This window comes from Corticium candelabrum, chromosome 2 (genome assembly GCF_963422355.1).
Source record: "Corticium candelabrum chromosome 2, ooCorCand1.1, whole genome shotgun sequence".
NCBI lineage: Eukaryota > Metazoa > Porifera > Homoscleromorpha > Homosclerophorida > Plakinidae > Corticium > Corticium candelabrum.
The window spans coordinates 1,347,521-1,359,746 of NC_085086.1; the positions used below are offsets into that span (position 1 = coordinate 1,347,521).

The 12,226-nt window shown below is 42.8% G+C and overlaps 1 protein-coding gene across 2 annotated transcripts; it reads right to left on the minus strand.

The window, feature by feature from the left end:
• Positions 1–1,279: 1,279 nt before the first annotated feature.
• Positions 1,280–3,814, minus strand: LOC134198630 (TNF receptor-associated factor 3-like). 2 transcript variants are annotated; one of them, XM_062668040.1, is made up of 7 exons: positions 3,570–3,814; positions 3,213–3,270; positions 3,018–3,122; positions 2,783–2,944; positions 2,624–2,710; positions 2,497–2,565; positions 1,280–2,433 (listed from the first exon to the last, which is right to left on the minus strand). In XM_062668040.1, exons 1-7 carry the CDS (start codon positions 3,737–3,739, stop codon positions 1,405–1,407), a joined length of 1,680 nt encoding a protein of 559 aa, XP_062524024.1. In that variant the 5' UTR covers positions 3,740–3,814; the 3' UTR covers positions 1,280–1,404. The 2 variants fall into 2 exon arrangements, with proteins under 2 accessions (XP_062524024.1, XP_062524023.1); XM_062668039.1 differs by having other exon boundaries at positions 3,489–3,814.
• Between the last annotated feature and the right edge of the window lie 8,412 nt (positions 3,815–12,226).

Genomic DNA, 12,226 nt, shown 5'->3' on the forward strand with positions numbered 1-12,226 from the left:
TCTATATTTAAAATTTAGAAAGATCTAAAATTCTAACATATAATGTTATAAAAGCAGAATTCTAACATATAATGTTATAAAAGCAATTACTTTACTTTTATAAAATGCTGGCCATCAGACTATGCATGGTGTTGTGTAAACTGAATTCAATAGAATGGTCAGTTAACTATAGAGGGAGGTACATCTCAGCTAGAATTGAAGCTGATGTAAAATAACATGTAGGTAATTACAATCCAGACATGTACATTCCTCATTTAGAGTTGAAAGATGATCATGCTCTATTGATAGCTGCCCACATAGAGATGCTCCATCCCAAATTCAAGCTTTGATCTTGGGTAGCAATGTCCTAAATCTGTATTCCTTGATGTCTTGTAAAAATGCGGTTACTATCTATTTAGAACGAGATGATTACAAATTCTTTATGAAAGTGCTTCTACTGCAAACAACTGTACGTACCAATTGTTTCAATTGACGTTCAGTTTTTGTATGTACGCCAATGGACGTTACACTGCATTGCATCTTGATCGTAGAGATCGACTTTCATGAAATCATATTGCATGTGATCAGCTGTTAGCAAATCTTTAAAAAAGCTGGCTTTGATCTACATCATGACCTTTGTGGAAATTTGTTGTGAGCCCTACTTACACTTCAATAATCTTCAGATTAATTTAAATTAATTAATTCTAAATGAATCTCACTAACTGTAATCTGCTTGTTCATGCTGAGAAAGCGCGTATTATGCATGAGTATCGTCTGCAGCTGTAACTTAGCTTATATCTCCCGCTACGTTTAGCTTATATCTCCCACTACCTTTCCCACAGAATTAAAATGAGTGAATGAATATGCAGACCCACCCAAACGTGCAAGCAACCTATCTATACAATTGCAAAGGGACTGTAGTATAAATTAAAGTTGGACTGATGCCAACTCGATCTATATACAGAGCACATAAATGAAATGTACACCATATTACTATTGGGGATTATTCAAACAAGCGTAATGTATATGCAAGTCATGCAAAGGAACCAGCATAGTTGTTGAATTTGCACAGACCTGCAGGTTAGTTTTTATTTTTATGTTTTTTCAATACATTTTTAGTTACCATCAGTAACTTGTACAGACAGTCTTAGTCACTTGCAAGACTGTAAATGTATGCTGCACATGTCTGTTTGCTCCATAAAGGCTGTGTGAGAGTGAAATTCATATAGATATCACAAAATTTGAAACACATATGCTTCTAACACACTCGAGGTTCTGCATCACCATATCAGAATTAATTTTTCAAATTTTTATTTTGAATTCTCAACAACGATGGCTACAAAAAAGTGCCCGTTAACACTAATTTTTACTTTTTTTAAATTAATAAATTTAAAAAATTAAAAATTAGATTTTTGTGTTCAGATATTAGTGTCTTGCATCTGGTCTAAAGGCACTTGCTGTGTCGACAATGATCTTAATGAACATGCTGTCATTCAGTATGTAGCCATCCTGATCCAGTGTTGCTAAGGGTGTAAACAATGGGCAACCACTCGCCACATTTACGTCGTTCTTTGGTCTCATAAATGAAGAAGAAGATGGATCCGGTCGAAATGTATCTGCGATGTGTCGGCCACCATTCTGATTAAGCAGTACAAGAGTGATTTTGTGTTGAAACGGCCATGGTAGAAGTCCATCGTACTCTCCTCTCATCAAAACGAAAAATAGAGACAGATGTGTGCCTCGTCCCATTCCATCTCCATTGAGAAACATTCGTGCACACATCTTGTATCCGTTTGGTGATGTGTAGAATGGCTGAGAGTAGATGGATAATGTCTTGCCGCTCACTGCATCTCTTTGTCGTCTCCTCGTGTCACTGATCTTCCATAGTAGTACACCACTCGTGCTCTTGCAATCCAGCATGTCGATTCTGAGAGAGTGTTCTGATAGTTTGACTTCGTGAGTTGAGATTACCTTGTCGTGTGCATTGAACTGTCGCTGTGATGCTTGACTGACTCCATCTGATTCCCTCCTCGATCTCAAGTCACTTTCACATTGTCTGATTTTAATATCTTGCATTGAAACGATCTCTTCCATCTTGATTAGCTTCTCTGTGAGTGGTGTCATCAGTTTTTCAAGTGCAGACACGTTCTCCTTGATGTGCTTCTGCAGACCATCGACTGAATGATAGCATTGTTCTAATGTCTGCTGTTGGGCAATCTTTGTGTAAGTCAATAATTCACTCATCCCTTCTTCTGATTTCCTAGTACTCTCACTCAGTGCTTGTAATCTACTTTGTTCATTGTCTAGCTGTTGTCGCACCTTTCGCGCTTGGTCCTCTAGGGATACTCTCATGGAGTCAACCATTGTCTTGAGTGCGTTGTAGCCATCATTTACGCAGCTGATGTGTTCTGTAACTGAATTTTCGCAATGTTGCTCAATCTCATCTGGGTTCATCTAAAAGCATGAACGGAATTCCATCGCGTCCTAATCAGCGGATATTATGTAATCTGGGGTTACCTCTTTGTGGCAGTTATCTATTGGGCAAGCGGTAACTCGTTTGCTGCACACTTTCAAATGATCTTCAAGCTGAATAAAAACAATAATGAGCCAGTACAACAACAATTCTTATGTGCAGTTTGTTTGCCTCGTCTCGTGGCAACATTAATCCGGAACTGCTACAGTTGTTATGACATTTCACTGGTTGCTTGGTGCACACGGTAGACAAATGTCGCTAATAATTAAGTAAACAACTGTGTCAGAACAGGAACAGTCTCAGTACTATTGATGTGTTACAGTACAGTACCTGTTCCTCTTCATGTCTAATTGTCTCATTGCATAGCCGACATTGCACCACACTCAACTCACACAGCTCTTGGAGGTGCTGTGCTAGTCGTGAGCGACTAATGAGTTGTTTGCAGCCGTTCGGACATTCTCTAAGAATGTATGCGCAGGTGGACACATGCTCCTAATCAATTCAAAACAGAGTGCCAATCAGTCAAGGGCCAACCAAATTTAGGACGGCTGCTATCTAGACAAACATTAGCTAATATTTTCCTTCCGATCCATTGACAGCCTTGCTTTCTAGCCGGACAGTAGATGCAAATAATTGCAAGCTGTTTCTCAGCAAATACGTCTCGCCAACACTACAAAGACATGAACATATCCAGACACATGCAAATCATGTAGTGGTGTTTTACGTATAGTTGTGTACGCATACAGTACGGTTTACATACCTTTTTTGCATCCAAAACTGTATCACAGGCAGGACAGCTCGGTTGATTGCAGTTGAGCCTAGAGTACAATAATATATCTTACCCAATTGCCAGTGTATAGAAAGCTCTACAAATAGATGTGTGCATAATTGGTGTGGTTTGAGTTACTCAATAGGGGAATTCCCCTGCTTGCATCAAAAATTTATGTAAAACGTTGGTGCCAAAGTTTGCAGTACAGGACATACAGTGATGTGTAAGTATTCGCCCGTTTTCTAATAGTCTAGCGCACGTACATACATGATCTGCTTGTAACAGTAGCTGTCAATCCTATGCCCACAAACGGCCTGAACGACTTCCCCTTGTAGTACTTCACGACACCTGGCACATCGCAGGTCGTTAACCGAATCTGCGTAGTCGTAACGCAGCTCTGACGCCAAGCCGACACCATGTAGACTCGCTCTTGATATGTCGTCGTCGTCGTCGTCATCGTTTTGATCATCCGAACCTACACCCTCCAACGACGCGGTGGTCGACGTCGTGTCGACCATGACACGTACAGATGACAAAAGGGACGTAATTTGTCATCCAATCGTCTATCTACTGCTAAGATTGCATAACTAGCATTCTAGAGAATTCCCTAACTTCATAAGGCCCCGGTCACATACGTCAGGATTGGCGGCGACGTTTGCGTTAGGGCGGTCACACTTGCTTCTCTCATGACGTTATCTAAACGTCACGTGAACGCCACTGTAAACGTGAACGTGGTGTTGACTCCCACGTTCACGTCGGCGTTGATGTACATACCTACGTTGCGTGGGCGTTTCTGTAGTGTCGGAAGTAGCCTCGAATTTCCAGACCAGAGAGCGCGCGAACTCTAGTCTGGACCAAGTCGATACTAAAACTTTTAAAATGATTTCGGAAGTATTTATAAAAGCGATGCTAAATGGTGTCTAACAGCGTAGGATCGTTTTACCTAGATCAACATATCATTTGTAAATGCCATGAGATCTCACAAACAAAGAAGAGACGCCTGCCGTGTTTGCGGCGATATCTCTGTGGACGGCATGAAACCACGACTCTTTGATTCTTCGGCAGACCGCTAGCTAGTCTAACCGCTCGACTAGCGAGACTACCGCTCGACCAGTTGTCAAAGGTGATGGTCTAGCGACGCTACTGTGCATGTCCTCTCACCGCAAGCTTGAAAATATCAAAGAACTGAAGATGAAACTAAAACTAAGATGTGTGTGTGTGTGTGTGCAGAGTCTAATCATTGTTCTGGCATGCAGAGTCTTGTCAATGTTTTGGCGTGCACTTAGCCGCCCACGAGGATTTCACACGCGCGCAATCAGGTGCTAGTGCACTTAGCATAACCAATTATTGCTAAGCCAATCAGATCTTACAACCTTTTGGTTTCTGCCGACCCAGCATTCCAAGGGGCATAAAACATAACGATAATCTGTTAATTGAGATAAGCAAGCAACTGACGGGAACGCACTACTAATTAGAAATTTTAGTTTCCGCATGTACAGCGAAGTTTTTGCTTCTGTTTCTGCTGCAGGTGCTGCTGGACTTTGTTCTAGTTCATTTGCTCTCACAGGTTGCGTGGCTGCTTACTATGGGTACGGTAAGAGAAGCGCGCAGGTCGTCTTCTTGTACGACAACATTGGCAGGTGAGTTTTTCTTCGGAAAATTGCCTAGCTAGAGGCTCGTCATGCAGCTGCAGCGTTAGATCTAGAAACAGGGCGAGCAGCTGCTAGCTGTTTCCACCCCTTTCGTAGCACACTTTGTTGGCTTCTGTACTGTCAAGTTCGGAAGTTGCGTCATCAAGCTCTTCGAAATTTCGTAGGTTAGATGTTCGGCACCTAGGCTAGTTGTTGAATGCTGTTGTACAGGGACTATTTGGTCGTAGGGACTATTTGGTCGCGGGTAAATTATCTCGCTCCTATTTGGTTCTAGAAACCGTTTAACTAGGGATTATTTGGTTTCGGCCACCTGCAGGGACTATTTGGTCGCGTGGACTATTTGGTTTCGCATTTATTGCGCCTCGAATCGGCACTCTCCAACTCTTACAGCTGTACGAGACGAACGCGAACGACGTGATGATGGCCATGATAATTTTCACGCGTCTTGCAGACGTCTCGATGAGCCGAAATCGAGTGCGACCTGCTTCTTCTTCGTTTGTATTTGGCTTCATATGAATACCGAAGTCATCACGACCTTGTCGATTGCAATTTTGCGTGTCTGACGTTTTGTTTTGAGGCAAATCTCGGCTCGTCTGGTAGCGGGCGTATCGAAAGTAGGCGGAGTGAGAATCTCTTGTGGGTTACAAGGTAAACAAACATGATCTGATCACGCAGCGGAAGTGTAGAGATGTGCCTAGAATGTTTTTGTCCGTAGAATGCTGCGGCTAGCTGCAGATTTATGCATCGATCCTGCATGGCATCAATCGATACTTAGGTGCACAGCGACGTATGCGTACTGTCTAGGCAAGGAAGACGATCTACGTCTCTGAAATTGGTTGCGCACAACCAAAGATCGGTGATGACTTTCAGAACAGAAGAGAAAATAAGTGAAAATATGTAGTTCGAGAAACAATTAATTAAATGTATCTGATGTAAAAATCACTTATTTACACTTGGTCTCTCAGATGGGTATTGATGGTTGTTTGTTTGCGTTGTTGTTCACAAACAATACGTTTTGTAGGTTAGTGGAGCCTAGTGAAAATCTTGTTTTCTTGTATACATGCATCTTCTGTCTCCTTTTTCCATTTAGTCTGTCCGTCCGTCTATCTTTTCTTTGAATGGTGACACAGCAAAATGTGCTGTAGCCTCGCAAGCCAGGCTCTTCCGCGCAGTCGCTGACCGCACGTGAATCACACGAGGAGGAGGAGCTTTTACCGGAATTGCTCCAGCGCGAGAAGAGCCTGGTCGCTTTCGAGAAACGTCATAGTGACGTGGGACCCCCGATCCGGTTTCATATCCTGATAAAGCTAATTCTATTAGGTAAGCATGTAGGTATGAAAGTTGAGAACACGCGACGTCGCTTCACGCACTTGCTTGTTTTGCACGAAGTACGTAGTTGACATCATCGTTCGCTTCTAGTACGTATGTAGACAGCTCAGCCATGTAATATTCTGCAGTGTCACGACTCCTTTTCAGCATTCAGTTTCGCCAACCAGAGGCGTAACTAGGCATGAGGCAACCGAGGCAGTTGCCTCGGTAAAAAAAAAAGGGTGTGGCGTTGCAAAAATTTTGCTAGATGTATCAGTTAGTAGATAACAGGAAAGATCGGGCATTCTGCACGCGGTTACCGAACAGAAGAAGTCCTCTTTCACCACTGTTCTCGCACTTAGCTAGCGCACGTTCACGGCACGTGAAGCACTTGCCACACACGTGACTGAGAAACCTCGAGGTTAATTAATTAATTAATTAATATTAACTTGCCTCGGTAAAATTTTAATGCTAGTTACGCCCCTGCCAACAGCACACCACCGAATCTAGATCTGCAGCGCGATAGTTTGAGAAATGAACTCATTGTACGCGGTTAGTGTATATATGTAGCAGTCAGAGTCCGTGCATTGAAACAAGTCGTACGTAGTACACGTGCAACTACGAGTCAACTCTACACTTCCTGAACATGGTAGGTCTACTGCACTGCTGTTTTCCCATGCCTAGATGTTTCCAGTTCACCGTGAGGAGAGCCAATATCGTACAAAAGTGCTGCTTGCTGAGTCGAAAGTACCGTCACATAGACTGCGTTAGCAATACACGCCAATCTGATCATGACGTGGAGAGGTCAACAAGCTCTAGGCCACTGTTTTCATGAACCATTGAGTGAAACTGGGCCGGCAGTTCTCACACCATTTCCCCCACAGACTATAGATGTCAGAGTAGACGCGCAAGAGTGGTGAACAGTTCTACGTCGGTTTCAATTCGCGCAAACCTGCAGATCAGTTCAGTCGAAAGAAACGTTGCTGGAGAGTGTAGGTTCAGCGGACCAGTCCCATGTAGACCATTCCTACGCTCATTATTCACCAGCACTTTGTCCATCAACAGCTTCACTGGATTTCGTGTTCACGCGCTCTCCGCGGAGGCTACCTCTCTGCTTCATGTATCAACGCAACTACACTAACAAGCTCTTTAGGAAATCGAATTAGCCTTATGCAAGCTATGAAACCGGATCGGGGGTCCCACGTCACTATGACGTTCTCGAAAGCGACCAGGCTCTTCTCGCGCTGGAGCAATTCCGGTAAAAGCTCCTCCTCCTCGTGTGATTCACGTGCGGTTAGCTCAGCGACTGCGCGGAAGAGCCTGGCTTGCGAGGCTAAATGTGCTGCAGTAGAACCAGTATATGCAGGCAAGAAAATGAAGACAAGAAGAACTATACTAATCGGCATGCAGCTATGAGCATGCATGCTGATATGAGTGTGTATACAGAGATGCAATGCAAGAGTGATCAGTGGAAAAGTGTCTAAGTTAAATTGGCTCATCAACAGTGGAAAGTAGAGGACATTTTATATGACTGAAACATTAATTAAGCTTATTACGTTAATAGATTTAGAAATTCTAGCTTTGTTACCGTCTTTCGACTAGATCATGTAATTGTTTGTATCAAAGAAAAAATATCTGTCTGCCTGTCTGTCTGTCTGTCTGTCTGTCTGTCTGTCTGTCTGTCTGCCTGTCTGTCGTTTGCTTGTTTTTGTGTACCGTGCTATTGTTGTCCAATATTATTTCTGAACCAATTCTTAATTTTGGCTGTTCCTCCGTCTCTTTGTCTATCTCTGTTGTATGGTTGTTCTTTGTGTGCCTTGGTAGTGTATTCAAGATTGTTTCTTATTTGTAATAATTAGGTTTTTGCTTTGAATTATATAGATCCGTGATAATATTTCATTGAAACTTTCATACTGCTTCTCATGTTTCTCACTTTGTGGCGTTATCAGTATCCTGGGAGAAGCGTTCTTGGAAGTATACGCGTCCAACCAAACTTGGCGTTGCAGAGTAATGTAGTTTTTTAAAGTGCCAGGGAATAGTCTAACTAACTGAGGTTCCGAGACTATACGAATATTATACTTTACCGAATTTAGTGTAATATACAAACGTTCTAGTCCGCTGTCAAGCGACTTTCCACTTTGCAAACGGTGTGTTATATCTACAACTGTAGTCATCCTCGCTAGTGCAACAACACACAGATGTTTGTTTACCTTGTAACCCACAAGAGATTCTTACTCCGCCTACACTTTCGACACGCCCTCTACCAGACGAGCCGAGATTTGCCTCAAAACAAAACGTCAGACACGCGAAATTGTGATAGACAATGTCGTGATAACTTCGGTATTCATGTAAAACCAAATACAAACGAAGAAGAAGCAGGTCGCACTCGATTTTGGCTCATCGAGACGTCTGGGAGACGCGTGAAAATTATCATGGCCATCGTCACGCCGTTCGCGTCCGTCTTGTACAGCTGTAAAAGTTGGAGAGTGCCGATTCGAGGCGCAATAAATGCGAAACCAAATAGTCCCCACGACCAAATAGTCCCTGTACAGCGTTTTAGTCCCTCGACACGTCAGACAAATATATGTAAGAACACAAGGCGCTATAGCGGCACTCTGCATTCAAACAACACGCTAAAACGGGCAGCAACTGAATAAGACTAACGGACGGCGAAAGAGCGTCATGACTAGACAAAAGCACGTCACATGCTGACGTCAGACGCACAAGATCACAACAATAGACATAGAAATCAGACGTCGATCGGTGAAGAAGCACAGCCTCACGGACAATTTGACCACAAAACATACGTCCCTCATGCAACGAGGAAGTAGTCCGTGGTCTACAGGTTGAAGAAAGAATATCTAATCAGTGTATGTTCACAGGCATGACCGTATTCAACACAAGCGAAATGAGCGGAATGCGATTGCGTGACACCTACTTAGACCTCCTGCTATCTATAAAGAGGTCTTTATCCTCCATGATTCCTGGTGAGCGCAGAACAAGAATTGTATAGGTATGTCCCCAGATTATCTCTCGCCGGAAGGATGTAGGCGGAGCAGAACGACGCTATTGCGTATGCAGGTGCAAGAGGTTATGAGGTAACTGATCGCATTTACAGCTTGTTAATTAAGGTGTTTGTACGTGAGCGTAGGAGCATCCTTGTTGTCTGGTAGTTATGGATGACTTCCAAGCAATGCCTGACGATGAAGCCATTGCAACTGCCGTGTCTAGCGTTTTGACTCTGTTCGGCGTGCAGAATTTGAAGCTACTGCAGATGCTATCTCTTCGCCTCCTTGACGGGACGTCTTCGCGTATGGCGCGTGATACGTGCCAAAATAAGAATAATCGTGCATCAGGGTAGGAGTTTTGTGCATCAGGGGTAAGGGTTTTGTGCATCAGGGGTAGGGTTTTGTGCATCAGGGGTAGGGTTTTGTGCATCAGAGGCAGGGGTTTTGTGCATCAGGGGTAGCGGTTTTGTGCATCAGGGGCAAGGGTTTTGTGCATCAGGAGGAGGGCATCAGGGGTAGGGGTTTTGCGCATCAGAGGTAGGAGTTTTGCGCATCAGAGGTAGGGGTTTGCGCATCAGGGTAAGGGTTTTGTGCATCAGGAGTAGGGGTTTTGTGCATCAGGGGTAGGGGTTTTGTGCATCAGAGGTAGGGTTTTGTGCATCAGGGGCAGGGGTTTTGAGCATCAGGGGTAGGAGTTTTGTGCATCAGGGGTAGGGGTTTTGTGCATCAGGGGTAGGGTTTTGTGCATCAGGGGCAGGGGTTTTGAGCATCAGGGGCAGGTGTTTTGCTCATCAGGGGTAGGAATTTTGTGCATCAGCGGAAGGGGTTTTGTGCATCAGGGGTAGGGGTTTTGTGCATCAGGGGTAGGGGTTTTGTGCATCAGGGGTAGGGGTTTTGTGCATCAGGGGTAGGCGTTTTGTGCATCAGGGGTAGGGGTTTTGTGCATCAGGGGTAGAGTTTTGTGCATCAGGGGCAGGGGTTTTGAGCATCAGGGGCAGGAGTTTTGCGCATCAGGGGTAGAAATTTTGTGCATCAGGTGTAGGGGTTTTGAGCATCAGGGGCAGGAGTTTTGCGCATCAGGGGTAGAAATTTTGTGCATCAGGTGTAGGGGTTTCGTGCATCAGGGTTGGGGTTTCGTGCATCAGGGGTAGGGGTTTTGTGCATGAGGAGTAGGGGTTTTGTGCATCAGGGGTAGGGGTTTTGTGCATCAGGGGTAGGGGTTTTGTGCATCAAGGGTAGCCCACTGTACACACAACAATCTGTGTGTGCATCTTTATTCTGTATCCTTCGTGCAAACTGGATCCGAAAGATTTCTTGCAAATGGGATCCGAGCCGCGTGCTGATACCGACAGCTTCAACCCCTTCATCGATAACAATGCAACGTCTCTACGCTTACTCTAACAGTTGTGCGGCCGCTCTCTTTACAGCGACGCGGATGTCGCCATTTGCCAAATGCCTTTCACTGTGCCAAATGCACCGAAATATGTCACAGATCGCTTTTCAACTAGTTTTTGCAGACTCTAGAAAATAAAAGAAGACAACAGAAAAAGTTTTGAAGTCGCTGCGTTATTTCCTCGCTTTACTACAAAAAGGAATCTGTTTGCACGAAATTTCTTTAATTATTAGACGTTTGCACGATCTAGTTGTAATTTTTAAAATTTTTATTTTCCTATTTTGATTTCAGAGTTTGCGCTCTCGTGTTGTTTTGCTATTGTTTTGCACTCGTAGCTTCTCAATGAGGACTTGACCTCGTTGCCTACACCCAAAATTACTAGTTGATCGAATGCATCATGAAAAATCCACCATCTATATGCACATAAGAAGTAGACGACGTAAGTACATGTGTGCACGCTGACTATCATCGTACGCAAATCCCTGAAGTTGTGTCAGAGACTATATAGGTTTTAATATGGAAGAAGTCGATCTAATAGGTGGTCTACACGTGTAAGGGGATTTCCCGAGAGGCAACTACAAATAGTCTCATCTAGATATGTTTCGACAACCCAATCAATTGTAGTATAGAAATAGAGTGAGTTGCAGCGAGTGTCTAACGCGTACAAGCTAGATACGACACGTTGTAACTCTCCAAACGGCTACCAAAGACTACATACTACTGTGTTGTCTAGATTTAGAAAAGTGGGAGAGTAGACACTTCAATTGGTTTTGTAGAGCTAAAAAACGCAGCGTTGATGCAATCACACAAGAACACGGGTGAAAAATGTTCAAAAACTAGATTCTCTGTATTAGATAAAAACTAATTATATAATGCAGTCTCCACAGTTGTGTACAGTGTAGTAGCTGCATGCGGTAATATGCGGTAATCTCATATTACAGTCTCATATTACAGTCTCACGCCTCATCGAATGGTCTCATCGCGTGGTCTCGCCGCGCGGTCTCATCGCGTGGTCTCATGGCCTCATCTCATTGTCTAATTTTGACATAAATGGCACGCCATACTATAGTCTCACAAAAATCATTTCTAAAATGACTCTAAGACTGACACTATTCGAATTCTCTTGTCAAGATTTACTTTTGGATCATGGAGGCAAAGGTGTTTTTGCGAGACTCCCACTCCAGACACCAATATAATATATTAGATCCATTTCATTAAAATAATACAAAATATTCGATAATACATACGTCTAAGTCTATGTATTACATATAGAAAATTTAATAAGTTTATGGATTCATGTTTAGTGAATAAATACATAAAATAAGATAATTATGTACTTTATTCTATCATTCGAGAATATTTTGAAATAAGTTAACAGATTTCTATATTTTTAATTTTTACAAAAAATTTGTAATAAATATATGATATAACAGATAATAAAAATATTTAAATACTTAAATATGATCCTATTATAGGTATAACTAACCTTTCATAAATTTTATGTAATCGTGTAGCATAATATTTTAATTAGATAAATTTTCAATTGTTATAATAAAAATTTGTTTTCGACTACTAGTGTTTCAATCTACAATTTTATAAAACAATTAGCTACGTAACGTTTTTACATCAATGTCATTGTTTGTG